The sequence below is a fragment of the Homalodisca vitripennis genome, chromosome 3, assembly GCF_021130785.1.
Source record: "Homalodisca vitripennis isolate AUS2020 chromosome 3, UT_GWSS_2.1, whole genome shotgun sequence".
Taxonomy (NCBI): domain Eukaryota; kingdom Metazoa; phylum Arthropoda; class Insecta; order Hemiptera; family Cicadellidae; genus Homalodisca; species Homalodisca vitripennis.
Genome location: NC_060209.1, coordinates 91,311,381 through 91,333,127, shown reverse-complemented (window position 1 = coordinate 91,333,127; position 21,747 = coordinate 91,311,381). Strand labels below are relative to the sequence as shown.

Genomic DNA, 21,747 nt, shown 5'->3' with positions numbered 1-21,747 from the left:
GACGTCGAAGAGATCTTTGATAACGCCTGGCTTCCGTGGCCCTCCTTTATCTCCCGGTTACTATTTATGGATATTCTCCGCTCTACGGATTCACCCGGAGTGCATCGACAATTCTGTGTGGTCTTGCATTCGTATGTGCATCACTAATTTTAACCATAGTTTTTATATTTTTATTCCAATGTAAACACTCAAACTACCTGCTTCATCGTGAAGCATGAAAAAATATCTTAATGAAAGTACACAATAAATTGAAAATAATGTCACAAATAAAATGTTTTAAAAATTCGTTTTAAATCTTATGTAGTTTGTTTTTCGATACCCTTACGCTGAAAAATGACCTTTTATTTTTTTCTGCTTTAAATTGAATTAAAAACAGCTCGCCGTGGCCAGTTTTGTGTTATGATAGCCACGTGAACTCAATCCAGTTCTCTAATGTTTAAACCGGATGTTATATAAAAAAACTGGTTTCAGAATTGTAGTAAACAATCTCGTCCATGACCCTTATCGAAATACTTCAGTAGCGTAAAATGCTCTTGTGTGTCCACTAAAACAATGCAAATTACCATTATAAACTTCTAAACCCCTAGAATGCAGTAACCCAATTAAACACCAGGAGCCTAGAGCTCGTATAAGCACAAAACCTGGGTTTTCAGACCATTCCTGACAAGATTCCTGACATAGAAATCGATCGTCAACCACACTAGTTTTGATGGAGCTCGATATTGTAGTGCGTCGAAAGGGTTTAAAATTAAACGATAGAGGCAACCAACTAGATAAATACAGTGAAAATCGATACTTTAAATCAAGTCTTCTGTCTGCATATGATTATCTGAGGCTTAATTCCGTTTAAAACATTATTTACGTGTCTGACAGTTGGCTTTAAGTGTGTCATGCTAAGAAATGTATGATCTGAGAAAATATCAGATCATGTTTTGAACCCTTTATATCCCCCCCCCCATTTCGACGTCCACCAAAACTAGCGCGAACCTTGGATTTCTTTTTAAAAAGAAATTCCTAAATTTGAGAAAACTCTGAGTGTGTACTTATACAATGCAAATGGGCTCTCGGCTCCTGGAATAACTCCTTCCAATTCCGGACCCAAGTTGCCTGTAGTTATAACTACTGTATCCGATCCCCCATAAAACCATCATGCAAAAAAATAACTTAAATAAATGTTACATAAAAGAAAGTTGTTTCACTACAGTATTTATTTCGTATTAGTTATGCAGTCTCCAACCATTTCTAATAAAATTTACAACAGTTAATTTTTAATATCCGTCTTAATTCGCACAGTAGGCTACATTTCAGTCGGAAAAGAAGGTATAATTATTACTAACGTTAAATAATTAAGTCCTTATAGTACTTAAAAGTATTTTCCATTAATCAGTCGAGACAGCACGTAAAATGCTAATTTTTACATTAACGCTTCGTTTAGGTTTAAATAACGGCACTTATTTAGATTTAAAACAAACGTTCATCTCTAATGGCACTCGCTAAAAACGTAAAGAAGCAAGAAACCTCTATAATCTCATTTTCCACGGCGCCGAGTTTCTTTCCAGCGTCAAGAGCTCCCGCCAAAATGATAAATCACGAAAATAAACAAAGATGGCGGCGGTTTTTGTGTGGCCAGCATAAATCAGGTCGGATAGGTTTGTATACAGACGTTATCTGGGTAGTATCGTTGAAGTGTCATAAATTCACCAGAGCTGATAGCGCACAAAGGGTTGCCGTGCCGACCACTATCCTATATCCTACGTCACGTATCCTGCATCCTGTATCCTGCGCTCGCGCCCTCCACGGTGTATTTCACAAACACGGGGAAAGTAAACACACCGGAAAGGCACGGCGCACTGTAAACAAACCTTTGTTCGAGTCGACATTAGCTCGGTCCTGACCAGATTTTTCATATCTCGGAGACAACAGTCGGTCGCTCATATTGTTTATTTATTCACACCGTCGCTCCATCATGTGGTCCTTGTACACACTGAAGTTAAATATCAGAAGACACGATACTGATACCAGGCAACTCTTGTCATTTCAGACGTTAAAGTAAACACATAACTTAAATAGGAACATTTCAGTAATAATATGGAAATATAACGTAAGAAGATTATATGCAAAAATATAAGTAGGCCAAAAATTCACAAAATTGTTTATATACCATGTTTTATTTTATTTCATTCTCGTATGTCATTTTATTTAAACTTTGGTATTTATTTGTAAATATTACTGGCTTCCTTATTATGTACAGTGAAATAGTTTAAATTTAATGCACCACATTTTATTCATTTCGTTGGTATTCTGCATTACCTCTACATCTCAACACTATAAAAACAATGGGGAAAAAGGAAAACATAACTTACATTGTTCAAGAAGTTTACTTATTGAACTGCTGTAAGTCACTTGTTTTCTCTTTGCCAGGATAATACCTAATTAGAAAACTTATAAAACATATAGATTACCGTTTATTTTATTAACAATTTATCTATTCAAATTGTTTTCAACAAATACACTACAACCTATTTAGTAGGCCTACACTATCACGTTAGAGTAATTAATTGGGTGTATCAAACCACAAAGGATGTAAGTTAACAGGGGCGAGCAAAGGATGAGTTGATTGTATAACACGATGATACGAACCTCCATATTTCACACAAGACAAACACAACTGGCCGAAGTGTAAACACATGTTATGTTTGAGTTAGGAACCAGCTGTTTTCTACAACAATGCCCCTCCCGCCCTCAACCTCGTATATGCGTACACTTCAAACATACTACTAACTTTTGTTGTTCTTCTGTTTTGGTACCAGCATAAGTACGCCGTAGGATGTAGAATCTTACACGAGATGCTCTGTTAAGGAAAACACGGGGAACTTCGAAAGTAAAGTAAAGCCAGATATGTACATTTTTACACAAAGCTTTGCCGGTCTAGCTGAGCACTGAGCGCAAAAATGTTTCTTGCAGAGTAACAGACTTGTATATTTTCCTAAGCAAAATAAATGCATACTATATTATTCATTTAGCTTCAAAAATTGCGCTTTCTCTTCTAGTGCAGTCTACTGCTGCTATTTACCTAATCATAATTATTTTGTAAGAAATATAAACAAACATGGGGATCATTTGACAAAAAGTAAAACATTAAATACGGTATATTAAATGAATAAACAGATTTAATCGGAATATTTACAAGTTTCTCTATATAAAGCATTGGACGCTAGAAGAGGAGTATCAAATGTAACTGTAGAACAGATGTATAATGTAGAAGAGGTAATCATGTATTACACTAGAACAGGTGTACTATGTTTCTCTATAGAAAAGCTGTATCATGAAAGCTGACCGCCTCAATTACTTAAGACCAATTACATCATTAAAATGCCAACGTCTTTAGTACAGCCAGGACTATAAAGGTGTTTTAAAACTATAAATACAACTCGTGCCTTCACGAGCTATAGCAAAACGGCATCATAAAAACGTCATGAAGCTTTTAATGACGTGATTAAGTCATAAGCTGTGTCCCGCGCATGAGAAGTAGCGCCTCGTTAGCGCAGTGCAGTGTTAGGTGGCGGACGGGCAACACGCATGCGCAGTCCACAGTTCACAGTTGCGCAGTAGCCACTGTTTGACACACGTGCGCACCTGGTAGGCTATTTTGTGGTCGGACGTGTCATCATTACACTGGATTGGGTTTTCTAACGCCTTGCCGGTCCCTTTGTTTATTCTGTAATTTATAAAGAATTTTTATTGTCGACGCACGACGCGGGCCGGTGCTGTCGGCTGCCGCTTTCAGCTAAATTGCCCAAACTCTCTGTTTGCCGGGAAACGTGATAAGTGAGTAACGGTAGGACTGTTTGAAATGTAATTTTAAAACTATTTACATAAATTATTTCTTCACGGGTTCATGCAGGATAAAATTCTGAAGAGTACAGAGCCTGTAAAATGACTGCTGATTACACTTTTTAACGGTGGAAAACTACTACACCAAATATAAATTATGAAAGGGAGTCGAAAATCAAAATTGTTTCCACCGACCAGGGAACATTTGTACCGAATTAATGTATATTACAATTTAATTTTTTACGTACTTGTAATAACGTCATCAAGTAACTGAGAAATAAAACTGTAACTGCGCTATGATCACAAACATGTTAATCATATTTATTCAAAATAGATAATTCCTAGAGATTATGAATGTTGAGATCAGCTTCATCTCCACTTCCGCTCTAGAATCTGAAGAGTCCGGTCTGAAGAGATCCAAAAAGTTGGCGTCGAACAGTCTGTAACAGCGTCTTATTTCAGACGCTGTGCTAAGCGGAAGTAGAAATATCTCTCAACACTCGCATTGAATTAACCCTTCTTGGAGAATGTTAGAAAATAATCGATAAATGATAATACTGTGCATTTTACTATATTAATGACACAGTGAAATTTCTCTCCAATTCTAAGAACTATATAATGCAATTAACCGAAAAAAATAACAAATTACCAAAACTTTTGATTGGCAGCATCAAATTTGATTTCCCACAACAATAGTCCACTAATTTTCTGATAAACGTACAGCATCAACAAATTTATGAACATATATCATAAGACTTATAATATTTATTTTGTTCCACTAGCAATTATTAACCAGTAGTTCAATAAATGAAAATAGCCATTCAAACATTAGAAAATATTTAAGCAAACCAAGAGAACGTTTTAAAACATTGTACATAAAAATGTATCTGAGAAATTCCAGAAGTAACTATTACAACTATTTATAAATAATTAAATCTTATGACTAAAGCTATGAATAATTGAGCTTTTATTCTAAAAGCTAGCGAAGATTTTGTAGAAAATGGAATAAATAAAAAAAAAAACATAAATACGCGGAAATCGTGAGAGAATATTTTACACAAATCAGTACTAATCATAAGGTCTATATGTTTTAAATGTTTGTTGGTAGCCTAAACTAAATGTTTTAGAAGTTTGTTAGTTTCCTTGAGTTCTGCTTTTAGTTTTAAGTAGGATAAATTTGGTTAGTAAAATGTATTTTATTACAATAGTTTGGACTACGGCGTCAAGTTTGGAAATAACAATATGACAAAAGGGGGGCTTTTCTAATGAATGTATTAATCTTAGATAGGCATATTGTATTTATAATTATATTTTGTAAACATTTTTATACATTTTCTACTACACCACAGTACAATTTTCAAATCAATATTGTTCTTGAAACTACCGATTTAAAAGTCAACATAAAATACTCCGGCAAACAAACAATTGTATTCCAAATATTCTCCTCAGACACCTCTGTTGCTTTGTATTTTGAAAGGATTAACAACGGAATAATGGCGACCTCTGCCATCCCTTCCGTGTGGTGGTGCTGAGGGGGGGGGGGTTAAGAATTGCAAATGCAAAGCTGCGGTGATGTCGGCCCGCTATGCCGGCTGATAGATTATTAAATACAGGAGAGCTTAAAAAGGGTTGCTTAAACGAGTTGGACCCTTTCCGACTCGATCTAGATGCAAATGTGTAGGGGTTGGCTTAAAAACACCTCCGTCCTGGGAGACCTCTAACATTGTAAATGTGGCGCTCCGCTCGCTTTATATGTGATCATTACTCTACTGAATATGTATAAAAGGTCCTCTTTCTTGTGGCAGATGCTAATGGACAGGTTACACGATGTAAACGCCGCATACGTAACAGAGTTTTTGTTTGTCGTACACATCACAAGTGCAATTAGGTACAAATATCGTGTTTAACTTGTATAATCATGTTTTCTAGACCCTTAACAGCCTATTAGTGCATCGATTAACGCTTCCATTAATTGTTAATCGTGTTAGTTCACAGTAATTTATTCTGATTTAAAGCACATTCGTCCCGTAAGGCTATCCTATTTTCTGAAACCGTCTGGTTTTTATCACAATACCCATTCTAAAGACTTGAATACCTTCAGGGCGGTCAAAGAGATCATTGGAAGTTCTCCATTCGCTTTTATTGGGTTTAAAGAACAAACGGATAACTTGCTAGGGGACTTCCGTACAGAAAAAGGGATATTGCAGTCGGCATCGTAACGACACACTTGGGGAAAGTGACGTATCCACCGATCCTAGTACCTAGTGCACATTTTGAGAGATTCTTCTAAACTTCGCGTATTTTTTGTTCGTTTGAATGTTTGAGTTTATCCAACCACATATTAAAAGTTTGGTAAACAAGTTTATTTCCCAATTATTTTAGTTGGCAAACTGATTCCGATTAGCGGAAAGTAGTGTTAGGACTTTAACTTTTAAGCATTGCTCACTATAAATACTCAGTGTTAATGTACTGTTTAATTCCAAACCTTTTTATACTTTATTAAAATATATGAGCCTTTAAGCGTCGTTCAAGCTGCAGTACTTGAGTAAATGCAAGTGAGTTTTAAACTTTAAAACATAAACTATATTTTAATGTTAATGGGAATGCTGAGATTGAATATTAATCATTCCCAAATAAAACAATAATAATATTTTAGTTCAACCAATTCCACAATTATTATCCTGCTGTATGCAGAGCTAGTCATAATAATTGTGAGGTGTTAGTAAAAATTATTAATATTTAATGTTGATTGATGTTGAGCATATGACTAGAAATGGGTAATTAATGAACTGAAAATACGCTGAATACAAGTATAAATTGCTTATTATCAGTACAGATGGTGTGAATGACTTTATTCAGCAAACTAACTGAGTTATAATTTAATCAGTATGTCTAGCTATTCAAGTTAAACATACCATTCAGAGAGATTTAAACATCATAAATTATTACTTATACTTGTCACGAAATTCTGCACTAAAACAAATCTAAATTCAAATTTTTCAAATAATTTACTACTTTTATAACTTTTATAGTTGTAGAACCACATTCAAGCATTTTTTGTTAGAAGCTTATATAATTCATAGTTTTGATTCAATTTGTTGTTTGGGCTGGATGGTAAACTAATCTAGACTTAATACATACAAAGACATTTAAGATAATTTTTCATACACATTGAACAACCAGATTCTACACACTTCAAATAGGTGCCATTTGTGCTACGATGGACATCACTTTATTTTCTTTTGTGTCTTATGTTTGTCTTAATGTTCTTGCCTCTTTAAACATACACAATTTATTTAATTAATAACATGTACACCTTTTTCGATCCCCTTATTTAACATGTTCACATACGCTGAGCCAATCACCGTAATATTAAATGGATTGTTAAACTACATTTCCATGACCTGACCATACATGAAGGTGCCCTAGAGAGTACGTCATTACGAGATCAATAATGTAAGCGATCTCACATGCAATCTCTCCGTGCACATAGTAACCTGCATCGGCGTGAGCACGTGAGAGGTAACAAGGCTTATCGATGACAAGTGTGCATCACGTCACGTACACTCAGCTAGAAAGTAGCCTTGCAGATGAATTTTTCATCAGTCTTGCTTGACGGCTCAGTATCGTCAGGAAATATCAGTCTGCACGCCACGATTGTTCATGTCGAAAGTAGCCGTGTAGTGAATTTTCGTCATTCTTGCTTCTTACACAAGATATGATATAACTAGGCCTTTCTACGTCTTTCTTGGACACCGCCGTAGGTTTACTCCATCTTGCTATATCATCCTGGGATCTCCGTAGTTTTCTTCTATCTTCTCTTATTCTAGCACTCCCAGTAAGTTTTCACCATAGAATTGAGATAAAGGCGTGTTACGTCTTTAAATAATAAATGGCTCAACATGAAATCATTATGAACATCCATTAGGACTTCTGAGTTTCTATTATCCACACCATTAAATTCTTCTTAGTGCTAATAAGAAAAAACATAAACCAAACTTTTGTCCTGGACTTAAATTATACTTTAATACGCTTTTTAGGACTTTCAATTTTAAGCATTGCTCACTATAACTACTCAGTGTCAATGTACTCATTTATTATTTTTTTCTCTTTAAGAGAACTGGGCACATTATATAGGAGGGAACATGGTGGAGGAGCATTCAGCACGATGAAGTGTCTAGAGAAATTACTTCGATGTACGGATAACGATACACGCGTACCGAGGAACACCATATGTAAACCTTATTCTTTATACACGTGATTCAGTACGATTCGAATATACTAACCTAAGTTTATAAGATGCCCAGTTTGGTGGTAACTACTTGTACAGTCACAAGTCGCAATCTGAGTTTGTTAGCAGCTACACAAACACCAACTGAGCAACGCGCAATCACAGCTGGAACATTGTTTGTCGTCAGCAAACAAACTGTTTGTTGTTTGTTCATTGTTGGCTCAGAGTGAGTTACGATGTGTTTGTCTTGTCTTTGGCCCTGATTAAGGTCTGATAACGCTAATCACACGGATAGAGCGGCTTACTTGATCCCGAGCCTAGCACTCGCTTTTGAGCCGCGCCACAGTGTCCACTGAGCGTCATTTGGTGGCCAGATAGACTACGTCAAATAAGGACATGTTTTGTCACATGGTTCATTGTATTGTTCGAGATCCATCACTATGACATTATTCAGGATACTATCGATGTAGGCGATATTACCAGCGATATTAAAGGAAAAGGCGTGGAAATTAATGTAAATAGGAGGAGAAAACAATGATAGGAAGAACGCTCGAACTTAAAGTACTGATGTCTATGACTAGAGTAATCGACAACTATCCTGGAGTGCTCTTGGGGTAATTCCCCTAAGCAGCCAAAACGTGACCCTGATCTTGTTGAGAAAATTATAAGCTCTGGGATGACCAGATTCCAGAATATTGTTGAGTATATTATAAGCTCTGGGATGACTAGATTCCAGATTATTTGTTTTCCGCCATCACAATGAAGTGTAATAGAGTAAAGGTTGTATTTCCCAAACTCGGAAGATGACAATGATGTACAATAGAGGACCTTGAAGTATACACTGTTCCAACTGCTGAGCATCTAACTAGAATGGCGAAAGCTACAAAAGAAACATCTTGTTTATCATCAAGCAGTGTAGCATAAAAAAGTTTATTTTGTAGTAAACTGCAAAAGAAAATGTTTATTTTTCGGGAAAAGTTACAACACACTTTGATACCATAGCCTATTGGTAGGCAATTCATCTTAAGTATAACCTGGAAAGGTTTAGAGAACTGAATGCGTATAGAAAAACAGAGGGATATAAATAAAATATGTGATATTAACAATTTTAGAAGCTGCGTCACTTAAAAATTCATTTTATTTAAAAAGTAATAAATGTAAAAAATTACGTGGTAAAATCTATTATTACCCTAGTTTTTCAACAAGTAGGCCCAGTTAGAGTTGTTAAATCTGCCTAAGCAATGAGCTAGTATCTTGCTGTACTCCATGAGCCCTAGTTGCAGGTGTTTGTGTAATAAGCTTGTTGACGTGGGCTTGTGAATAACGCATACAACCACAGAGGACGTCGTCCTTATGAAGTGGGATGCTGTCCTCCGGATCATTTTTTGTAATTCCTGAATTCTGGAAATAGAAAAGGTCAATCCCGGGATGATTTATCCCAACATTGAAAACCACGTTTTGTACATTTTGTAACGTAAATTTAGCAACAAAATATTAGAAAAAATAGATATTTTAATTAATTCATTTATGATGTAAAATTGTACCACATATACCGTCCAAAGAGTAACTGGTACTACTTAAAATAAGTTTTCGTAAAATTAATTATAATAACAGTACAAACACTAGTGGTAAGAGAGGGAGAAAGGAAGCATTAACTTTTTATCTCTTCGCTGAGGTTGCCGGTGCGTATACAATATCCTTGTTACCAAGCGTTCGTTTTCTGCGCTAATGATTGACGTGCGAACTGAAGAAATTGTTATGAACTATTTAATCGATGATTAAAATACGTAATATAATAAGAAACGTTCTTCCTTCAAAAGTGTTAACATACGATTATTGTATTACTGTCATTTTATTTTAATTGTGAAACCTAGTGTAGATTAATTTTTACCAATAATTCTACTTTACTACAAATGTCCTCAACAAAAACCTGTTTTTAGTTAAATTTCGTGACTTTTAAGTGCCAGAAATCGCGGAATTGTTACGGCTAAAAACTGTCCGGTATTCAGAATCCTGGGATTGCAATCCCTATGCGTGACGTGACGTAGGGAGGCGAAGCGGGACGTTGCGTTTCCCGAGCGTTGGATAACACTTTGATGTTCAGCAGACGTGGTCAAAGTGATCAATGAGTGAAGAATATAGCGCAGCGCCTCGTCGTAGCTGCCACAGCCGCTATTGCTGGATAGCGTGACCAATGCGGTCTTTGCTCAAATTACGCTGTAAAACTTTTATTTTTTCCACCGATGTCATATACTTCCTCGGCGAGCTGTGAGCGTCCCCACTGTATTTCCTGCCCAGAACTTGCTATTTCTTGCTAACAACACAGTTAATATTGTTATGATTAACAATTTGTAAAAGGACTTTAATTGCAGTGTTATAATTGATTGACAAACCCCTTTTTTATTTAATTTTGTTGCCTGGTGAAATTTTAACCCAGCAATAATTTATTCATCTAAACTAAATTAACTGTACATGTTAGTCTTAATAATTACAGCAAACAAAAGATACATTACTGTTATGAAAAAAAAATAGCAATACTATGTATAATGCTTTGCTAAGCTCACATTGGTGACTGTTTAAGCGTATGAAATTTTTAAATGCTGTATACTCGTGTTTCCTTTTCAATCAACTGTTTGATTACACAGTGCCGAGATTCAATTTGGATTCCATAAGCACACATGTTTTTTCTTGAAATTGATAGGGGAACGTTTTTTTTTCTAAGACAGAAATCTATTGTAAGCCGCGCTAGTTTTAGCGAAGTCAACTTGGAGGGACGTATTTCATTCAATAAAAATGTATTTATATTCAATGTAGCACATAATTGAGTAAGAGATTTCGCAGTTAACAGGGGATCTCGTCCCACTGGATTCTCCGCAAATGAGTAGCACTGTAATACAAATTATCCTGAGAGCACACGCACGTTATAGAGATTTATTGACGCTCGTAGAGAAATAGCAACGAGCGCAATCTGGCGTGATAAATAGGAACGACGCCGAGAATAGGCCTACAACGGTTCTTGGCGGCGGGGCGCGCACTTCCAGGCCTGACGCGGCGGTGGCCCCCATTAAATCATTTGACGTCTGATTTAAAATCTCGGGATTCTCTGGAGACAAATGACAACATTAAGTAAGAAGCACGACATTAATAAATAAGCAATATAATTAACATGTCGGGACGGATGGGGCCGGGCCTGCGCGTATAAATACGCCGATGTTATCTGTCCGGCTTGTGGTGGGAGGGGAGAGGGATGGTCCGAGGCACTGTAGGCTAATCGGGGAAACATGTTCCGTAAAAATACGGCCGGCTGCGCGGCTCCTCCCGGACATGACGGGTCCGGCTTCTGTTGAGCGGCGCGCGGCACGGAGATGTGTTCACTGATTTCACTGTTTTTATCCTCGGCAAAGAACATAACCCGATAGGCTGGAGACAGGGTCGGTATACAGCGTTCGGGCGGCCCGCACTACTTCGACAGTGAAGATGATCCATGTACGAAATAAACATCGTAGAAAATAAATTAGGTTTAAAATTAGTAAATAAACTACATAAAAACTAAAACAATTCTTGTATGATAGTACCACGCGCCGTATGCATGACTATTGGTCGGTTGAAGTTAACGCCGTTTCTTTCTACTCGATAGTCTGATTTCAAGTATTCAATAATTTGATAATACAAACTACTACATTTTCTACAACTAAGATTCAAATATTGAAAAATGTATACATCCGACCATAATTAGTTGTCGGTGTTAGTAAAAATAATTTGGACATAAAGGATTTCCAAGAGTTCCCATCGTCATAGTTATGTTCCGTCAATATAACTAGAATATGTCGTCTTCTTTATGTGTCACGATTTATTAGTTATATACTAGGAGTGCTTAAGTTCACGCTTTACACGTTTTAACACTTGAAAAAGAGGACAGATTGCAGTAGACCGAAACTTAGTGTTCTGTTTTATAACATACAACGGTAGCAAATGTTTGAATCCTGTTGCAATTTTACATCACACATCACCACTAATGAGTTCTAAACACGTGATTTTGACACCTCATGTATTTTTTGTGCTGTTATTCAGTAGTTACTTAGGTAGTGCATACGACTTCTTTTTTAATTAGAATACAATTTTTGAAAACAACATTTTACAACCCAATAAAAAACAGGAATTTTCTTCTAGTACCCGCAGAGATGCAGTAGCCTAAGGTGCATCCATATCTATATCATGAGTAATAAAATGAAACGTATTGATGCGAAGTCTGTTGTATTGACCACAAATGCAGAAGGAAAGGCTGATCTCATATGACTTCTATTGACGAGATGACAATAGGCGGACTCCATTCATAACCCGATCTACGGGGGGAACAATGATCCCTTATACAATACCATATTGAAACTAATCCTAGGCTGTTTGTTTTGCTACGGCTGATAGATTGTTAAATGTCGGGGCGGAAGGGCTTAAAGGGGGTTAAACATAGACGGTGAAACGAGTCAAGGGACTCCATCAGCATGCAAATGAAAGCGACCCGCACGACACGACCAGCAGTGCTTTGCTGCGAGGTTTGGGCGCTCCACTACCTCCTCCATATATAGCCCCGGGCTGATAAACTGGATAGGATATGACTTTCAAGCTGTGCTCGGCCAGTAATACCAATCCAATATTCATATGCGAAATATACCTCTAGATCTAACATTAGGGTTTTTATCCCTTTATTGAAGCTCATTTATACTTTTAAAAATTTTGTATTAGATATAACTGAGGAAATAATAGTATTTTGGTTAGAGTCCTGGGCATTCTCGCTAAATGTTTTATTGTGTATTGAACTATACTTTGACGCGTCTTCAAGGAAAATTAAGAGCAATTATGGACATTTAGACGAATCCCTATCTTTATACTATATCCGATCTTGCTGGTTCATATTTCCAATAAGTCCAATGTTTGAGACTTGCGAAAATTCTGGAGACTCGGAATTGAGAATCCAAAAACTTGAGACTTATAATAAGTCCGGAAGCTTGAGACTTCCGATAATTACTAGACTTGTGATTTCTAATAAATCACAAAGATTACAATTTCCAATCACTCCAGAAACTTGGAACCTGTGATAAGTCCGTAAACATGACACTTCCAAACATGGGACTGCCAAACATGGGACTGCCACACATGGGACTTCCATGCCACACATGGGAATGCCACACATGGGACTTCCAAACATGGCACTTCCAAACATGGGACTGCCGCACATGGGACTTCCAAACATGGCACTTCCAAACATGGGACTGCCACACATGGGAGTTCCAAACACTGGACTGCCAAACTTGAGATTTCCAAAAATGGAACTGTCAAACATGAGACTTCCAAACATAGAATTTTGTAACATAAGACTTCCAACATAGGATTTCCAAATAGGCGCCCTCACCTACACAAACACACCCCAAGTACTACTTGTAGCATGAATGCATATTAAGGATACTTGAGGTATATATGGACTATGTTATGTATATAGTCGACATCATGTTGGATAGATTAACATACACAAACATCAGAGAGGGGATATTAACATGTCCGCACCCGTCAGACTAACAGAATTACATATCTTCTAATTGTTATATGTTAAGTAAAAAATAAGATTCTACATTGTTAGGACCGGAATTATCCTCAAAGACTGTGTAACAATATTTTGATTTGATTACAAATTTTTATTTTGATTATAGACTTACTTAGAGTTATTTATATTTAAAAAAACTTGCATTTATAGATATAAATTTAAAACGTTTTGATAAGTATATGGTCACTATTAATTGAATTACATTTCCTTACATTCATTTCGTATAAGAAGTATACAAAAGTATTTTGACCTCTCCGCCACTACGAATTGATTCCTTCCTAATCCTGTTAATCCTGGTAGCGTCATCTCGGCTAGAGCTGATCTCAGTACTTTTCTGAGCCCGAGCCTTTTCTTCCAGTCTCTTCTCTCTTTTATATTGCCCGTAACATAAATGGAAACGAACAGGGGAGTAAAATGGAAAGGAAATTGCAAGAAAGCTGCTCGCGCCCACAATACTATCCTTATATTGTACCAACGTCCCTCAATGCTTTGAAAATAACCGATTAACTCCAGATGAGATTTTGAATTTTCAAAACAAACATACAACAGCACTTCACACACCAATATGATCACCAATACTGATAGTAAATATAATACCGCAGTAGTCTCGCCTTAAGTAGGTTATTATTTTGTGATGAGCAATTTCTTAAGATTCTGAATAGGCCTCTCCCATGAGAAGAAGCTTCCAGTATCAATTTACAAGAGGAATGGATCGTTTCTTTAAAACAACCATGTATGTTTATTTTGGTATCCAAATGATCCATGACATAGACGAAAGTTAAATGTGTTTACCTTATATACTTTAACTGACATACTCTTCTTTTTGCACGTTTATTTGCGATGGAGAAGCCTTGCAAGGTTGTAATTGATTGGCCAAAATTCTACAAGTTTACAAACCAATTCGTTACAAAGTGGAATGTGGAGATCAAGAGATTATGCTGAAGCCTCTTCATAAAATGGAATGCGTGAGAAAGTCAACTCAGCGAAAAACATGATGGCAGGTTTTCCTTAAATTACCACACTTTCAACACAGGACTCCACTTACCCATCCCTCGCTTTATGTTCCCCTTTATTCGCTTTCCCCAAAGTAAGCTTATCTGCGTTTCCGCAGACAGTAAATTCCTAAAACTGTCCACACCCGGAAAACATATCTCACCCCCCGCAGTCGCCCCAGCTGTAGCCAGCCTAGTCTAGGTGGGACGGGCGGTTCCTATCACTCGACAATCGGGACCCAGGGGGTTGGCGTCAATGGTTCACCCCCACCCCACACTCAACCGTCATCAGCTCGGACTTGACAAATATAGCTTTTGCTGTGTTTATTATATCTTTACAGTTTTAGACTAGTATTAGTATCACCATGAAAATTCAATGAGTTTATTTTTACGTGTAAACTAGACTATATTTATTTCTGACTAAACTAAATTCTCGTTTTAAGGACACTATAGTTTTGTTCTGTCTAAAAAATAATATACGTACAAGTACAGAAATCTTCGATTAGGTTTCAAGAGAAGACATGCAGTCTCATCTGGCTAGCGTACTCTGACGGCATATAGGCATAGTTACTCTTAAACTGATAATAATTGCTACAACCGGCACTAGCGCCATCTTCCTTCTTCGAGGCGAATCCACTCGCTTCAAACCGAGAGAGCAAGTTATTCTCCGACTTCTCTTACATTTACTATGCACTACATGGCTTACACATTCTGTAAAAATAATTTTAATTATTCTCTAATCGTCAGTTTAATCTTTAAAACTAAGATTATTTAATTCAGGAGGTATTAGTCTACAATTTAATGCAGAAGGAACACAGCATAATTACAATCTTGATTTATCCGTGTTTGATTTCATAGACAGTTTTACGTTCATAACCCTAGATAATTTCTGGTAATATTTGATTGTTTTTTTCTAAGATCTTATAATATAAACATTTCAGATATTACCAAGAACAAAAGTAATGTTTTGTAATATTAGCTGTAAAAGAGTTGGTCGCAATCAAGTGAAGTGCTAGTTTCCAGTAATAATTATTTCAAAGTTAAACGAGATGCCCTCACCTCCTCACTAAGAGTAGTTTGGGGATTATGGATCACTGCTCCAGAACTGACAAACTTACGTTGCAAGTACTCTCTTGTTTGTAACAGTCTTCTGACATGTACTTGGTATTTCAACGTTTGAATACTGAAAAGATTAAAACCTCAAGTAAAATTTATTGGAGTTTAGTGTTTAGCCTTTACTTTTAGAATATGACAAAATGGGCTATTATTTAAATAATAATGAATGTATAGAGATATGTAGATAAATAAACAAATGAAAACAAAACTTACTTCTTAAGATTACCATCCCTAATGACCAAGTGCGACGCAAAACTGCTTGTATGGACATAGATGGCAAAATGCTATTACATTGATGTCCTCAAATATTCATTTACTACTAGAAAAAAAATAGAAGTTTAAAACTTTGAAATCCAGGTGAAAATGTCCAGTAATACATTACTAAGGGCTTTTAAAGTTATTCTCTTTTAGGTGATTGCAACAGAAGATGAACGCGTGTTGCAGGGAAAAGATGAGAAGAGGGGCTCTCATTTTGTTCTGTGGGGTTGACAATAAAAACGCTCGATGTTTACACAAAGCTGTTTTATTTATTACAATAAATCCACTTTGTGTGTAAAATTTAAATCGGTACAGAATGCGATATCTTGTGTTTTGTTGGCGATTTCGTAAACCTTGATTTACTACATGTTAAATCTTTCATTTTCCAAATAAATTATCTCATACTTTGTACTGGCCACTGATACGGCTTAATATACCAGTATCAATGAACATTTGCCAAACTCTCCTAGTAATTTCAAACGTTTAGAAGTACTGTAATATTAATAATAGAAGATATTATTATAACAATAAGTATTCGTCTAACCTCAATCCCAAGGTTTGGCCCATATTTGTTTCTTTTATTTGTCCAATCTTTACTTTGCCAGTAACACGGAAGGAAACGGAAGTAAATATACGAAATAGTACAATAACGACAGGTACCCCAACGATCCCAGTCCGCTCAGCTCCCGAGCTATGATCCCCACCACCTTGTACGCTGTTGGTGCTCCCTTGAGACTTAACGAGCACCCGACATCAGACATATGATCTTAATAAGAACTCGGATATGACTCAGTGACTCAAGTGATCTGCACGACAAAGAGGTAATGTTTTCACACGTTTACGCCCATATCCAACCACTAGCCTATCTCTCTCAGACCGCAGAAGATTTTTGTTTCTCACTGAATTTTCGTGAAGGTCAATCAGCCGCCTTTGGGGATCAGAGGAAAGCATTTCTTCGAAAGAAGTTAATAATCCGAATTACTATAAAAAACTATATCTTCGAAAACCAGTAGTTAATAGTTAATAATATTAGCAATGATTGACTTGCCCTCTTAAATTTGTATGCAGTCAATATACCTTGCGTTCTCTCAATTCAGTGCAACATATCTGACGTTATTTCAAACCCACGAACATCTATAGTCTTTTCGGAAGACCGCGCCCTAAAGAGTTATAGACCTCTTTATCTACCTGCCCTGAGTCATCAACTGTCGTGCAGAAAATAACTTTTTAATTTATTTTGAAATTACGTATTGAAATAATTCTTTGAAATAAGTTAGCTCCATGTTAAAATAAAGAGAATTAGTCTAAAGACGGCATAAATGTGGCGTGTTAAAGTAGTGAAATAATAATTTCAAGACATCCCTGATCATTTCAATGACTCGTTTCTTATTTTGTTAAAAACATTATATACGTAATAGGACTGACATAATTTCATAAGAATTAATAAAATTGATCAATGCACATTGGAAACACGGTCGATGATTGACAGTGCAGTCCAACAGTTGGGGCTGAGAGTTTGCGTACGAGAGCGCTTGGGTCGGCTAGGGTCCATAATCCTTCTGGGACCACCGTTCTCCATACAGAATACAGAACTTGATTGGGCAGAGTGTGGAGTCAAAATTTGAATATCTGCAATCAAATTTTTATCAAGCTTCTATCAAATCTAGACAGGACATAAAAAAGTCGAATAGTAATCAAACTTGGTCAAAGCAAAATTTGATCAGTCTTTGACCAAGCTTGGATCAAATTGTATTTACTCCATCAAGCAATATGTCATTGCTCAACATTAGGAACACTTTCACACAGTTAATTCCTCACGCATGCTAATACACAAGCTAATATGGACTTCTATGTACTAAAAGGTTAGCTTTGAAATACTCGTAACTGTTTTGGAAGTTCCTGAAACCAATTAATTTTCAGGTGGCCAATACTGTGAAATGTATCTTTACACATACAAATTGCACCGTACTCACAAATTTACACATAAGGGCTACGGTTAATTTAACAATTCTTAGCTCTCGATATAACGCAGTTGTTGTATATGAATGCTGTTGGCTGGTGCTTATTTAACTAAAATCTCTTATAAACACATTTTCATGCATGCATCACAAGATCACTTGCATGAGATTTAATATCTGTATTATCATGTCTACGATACTTCTCAGAGCTTCAATATCGAATGAGAGACAACAAACAAACATAGCGAGTTCTTTACCTAAGAAGCGGGCAGTTGTGTCCAGTATATCTATATATTTGTGTTTATGCAGTCGGCATGTTTATGTTTCCAAAAAAGTGTAGATCAAATGACAAAATAAAAAATATGATACGTCTTTATCCCACACAAATGAAGTAGATTTCTAATAACTTACTTCATATCCACAAGTGCTATATTAATGCTTATTAACTTAAATCAGACTTTTTCAAATTAATACAGTTAAAGATTGACAATACCAAACTATACATTTCACATTGACTGTGTACTATATGACGGGCGGGGATGTCCCTTAAGATTTCCCGTCCAACTTCAGTGAAGAGTAAAACCACAGACAATGGATACGGTATCCATTGTCTGTGGTAAAACTGAAAATCCTTAGACACTTCAGTCACAGTTTAACATCTATTGACTGAACATGGCTTTCCACAGAGAAGTCGAAATTTCTCAAGACTGTAATTATGTTATTAATGTTTTGGCGCGGTTTGAAGCGGAAACAATACCATTATCTATAACTGATATCGTTATACAATGTTCTTAATTTCATTTTAATGACATTCCAGAACTAGCTTACGTGTTTGGTTAGTATGTTTACACGTACATTTCTTCGTTTACTTACTTATAACGATTTATTTCTGAAATCACGTTGTTCGATTACGGACTAGTTCTAAGATGCTAATCAGTGGAGATACATTATCGAAATTTCGTTACAAGCTGCTGGTTTTCTTGCAATGAGAACAGGAATAGATGTGTTTAAAATTAACACTAGTTGTCTAAATAATGGCACTGAGCATTGAAACAAGAATATAGCCATAAGGAGTCTGAACCGCTTTCGAAAAGAATAAAATTAATGAAAATACAGCACTCAATATTTAAAATATATGTATAATATAGGAGTGTTAAACATGTACTACAGCTATTCATATTTGAAAAACTGATAAATTCAGTAGAATAAAACGTCATTTTGTGTGTAATTCAATTATAAATTAATCACAGCTTTTCTTATATAAAACTCTCATATAATTAAAAAACTGTTCTTGTGTATAGTAGAGACTAACTAATCTATGCATCGTTATTAACTTGACTTCTTTACAATCCTCCCTCTAACTAAGAATCCATGTTTACATGGTTTTCCTTCTTTAAACTCACTTAGTGGCGAATGCACTTTAATGATAAGATTACCTGTATTACAGTTTATACTTATCTAACAACTAATTTTACAAACATTTTGGATCTACCCTACCTCTTTAAAGAAACATTTCATACTGTCAAAACCTAGCCCTCCCAAACCAAACTTCTAGCTACATCCCTGGAAAGAACAGTATGAATTCTTACAATACTAATGTAGCTGACCGTCCTGACATGATACCCAATCCACAATGAAATTGAATCATCATGAGGTAAGGAGCTCTCAGTTCCACAATCTTGAATGTGGAATCTCTTCTGTCTGATTTACTAATTAATAATTATTAACTACCCTCCTTAAAGTACCAATTAGATACTCCAGAATCATTACAAATTACCTTGATTCAACTCAAATAAACTGACATACTGTTGAATGTTGTCTTGTATGTCCTTAAAATGAATACACTGAATGGCTCTGAACAATTAAATATTAATTATTAAACATAAATTCGCATATGATATGAAATAAATTCTTTTCTGTATTAAGCATTGATATTTTCTTCACAGTATTGATCGATATTTTGATATCAATCTTTACCTTTTAAATAAAACATCTGTCATGACAGTATTGTACAATAGTGGTCAAATGGAACCGATACGTTTATCGAAAGGTCTATTTAGTATTTACCACGGGTAGTATATGGAGACCTTAATATAATACTGGTGTTGTCGATCTAAAACACCAGTCCATGAATTATTCTTCTTTATATTTTCAATTAGATTCTGTTAGGACTATGGTTGTAAACATTACAGTGGGTTCACTGTTTATCCATGTTACATCAAACTGAGAAATGTAAACAATACTCACACTAAAGATGCACTTCGCTCTGCACTGGGCGACCCTTAGGGGAGACCCCACCTCCTCCTCAGCCTCGCAGATCATCCCGCGTAAATGGAGCAAAGTGAAGATAGTCCACAGCTTATGCATGATTACGATTTCAAAAGTTCGACACGAAACTTAAAAAAAGGTCTACTTGCATTAAATGTTGAAAATCATTATTAAGCGGTTAAAATTTATATGAAAACCATTACGAGAAAAAACCACACATGTCTTTAACAATTTTATAAACAGTTCAGATAGTTAGTCAAAGTGAGCCGAAGACACGAAGTCGTCAAACAAGACACTGAGCTTACAGACAACCTGCGGCGAACGCAGCCGGGACAGGACTGACTCCGGTCTAGAGGCAAGGTTAGCTCGCACGCTCACAGTCTCGCACTGAAATTTACTTCCCGCGGTCGCCACCAGGCGCAGCACCGCTCGAGGGAGGGAGCTCCGAGATTTCTTCTTCTGAACTGTAGACAAAATTTATGGCCGGAGGCAAGGAGGCATTAAATTGGCGTAGAATTATGCCTCGCTTTTCTTCCCTGACGACTGTTGCCCATATTAAGCCGGCTAATAAGGCAATAAAAGCGCGCGAATCCTTCATTTCGGAGGTAACTTTGTCCTCGATGGTAAATTGCCGGAATGAATGATTGGGCGACTTTTTATAATCCATTCTTAACCCGGGTACTTATGTCAGTAATTTGACGAATTCTGTGAGCGTCACATAAAAATGATGAACGATTTTTAAATCGTTATAAAGATTAAGAATCTAATTATCTGGTATACATTTTGATTGCAAGGCCTATAGACGGCAAACTACCTTAACTGTTGTATATTAAAGATATTTTAGCTGTTAATATCCACATGAAAGAGAAAAATTATATTAGTTGTTCCTATATGTGCTACTCCATATGGTTGTAAGATACAATACTTCACTCATTCTTGAATTTTAGTTTACCTCAAATTTATCATTATAATAAATTATTATCTTCTTAAGAACGTATTTTAAATCGATTATAACGCAGCGTGACTGTGATGAGATATAATGTGATAGGTTCTTACTAGCATGATCTACTCCTTACGTGTGTATTTTCATTAATAACAATAACAAATGGTAACAACGAAACTCTTTAGTTTTTCATGAACCCGAGATTGAATACCAAGGGATTTCCATGTTAGCTTTGTTAAGCTCTTGAATCCAGATTTATATTGTTAAATTGCATTCCTTCATCAGTCTTTATGTCACTTGGACCCTTTTATAGGTGTATTTGATTCTAGGGCACTAGAGAGGACAAATGACAGATAAAACTGAATTCCAATAAACCCTAACCTCAAACCATCATCAAATTCTGACCTCAAATTTCCCTAAGGGATTGCAATGCTAAGCCTCCCGTCTAATTAGATTTTCGATACAGTTATCGTGAATCCAAAGGTTGGACAAAAGAATTACCTTCTTCTGATTGTTTTATATCTTTCATAGTTTTACCCATGTAACGCTAC

The 21,747-nt window shown here is 36.1% G+C and overlaps 1 protein-coding gene across 2 annotated transcripts in view; it reads right to left on the bottom strand.

Moving 5' to 3' along the window:
* Positions 1-20,623, bottom strand: part of LOC124357175 — a 72,930-nt gene extending 52,307 nt beyond the window's left edge. Inside the window, exon 1 of one of the 2 annotated variants that reach the window (XM_046808695.1) lies at positions 20,233-20,623. In XM_046808695.1, the coding sequence (XP_046664651.1) occupies positions 20,233-20,352 (120 nt within the window). In that variant the 5' untranslated portion in view covers positions 20,353-20,623. The remainder of the gene's footprint in view (positions 1-20,232) is intronic. The other variant, XM_046808693.1, reaches the window with a different exon arrangement.
* Positions 20,624-21,747: the final 1,124 nt, after the last annotated feature.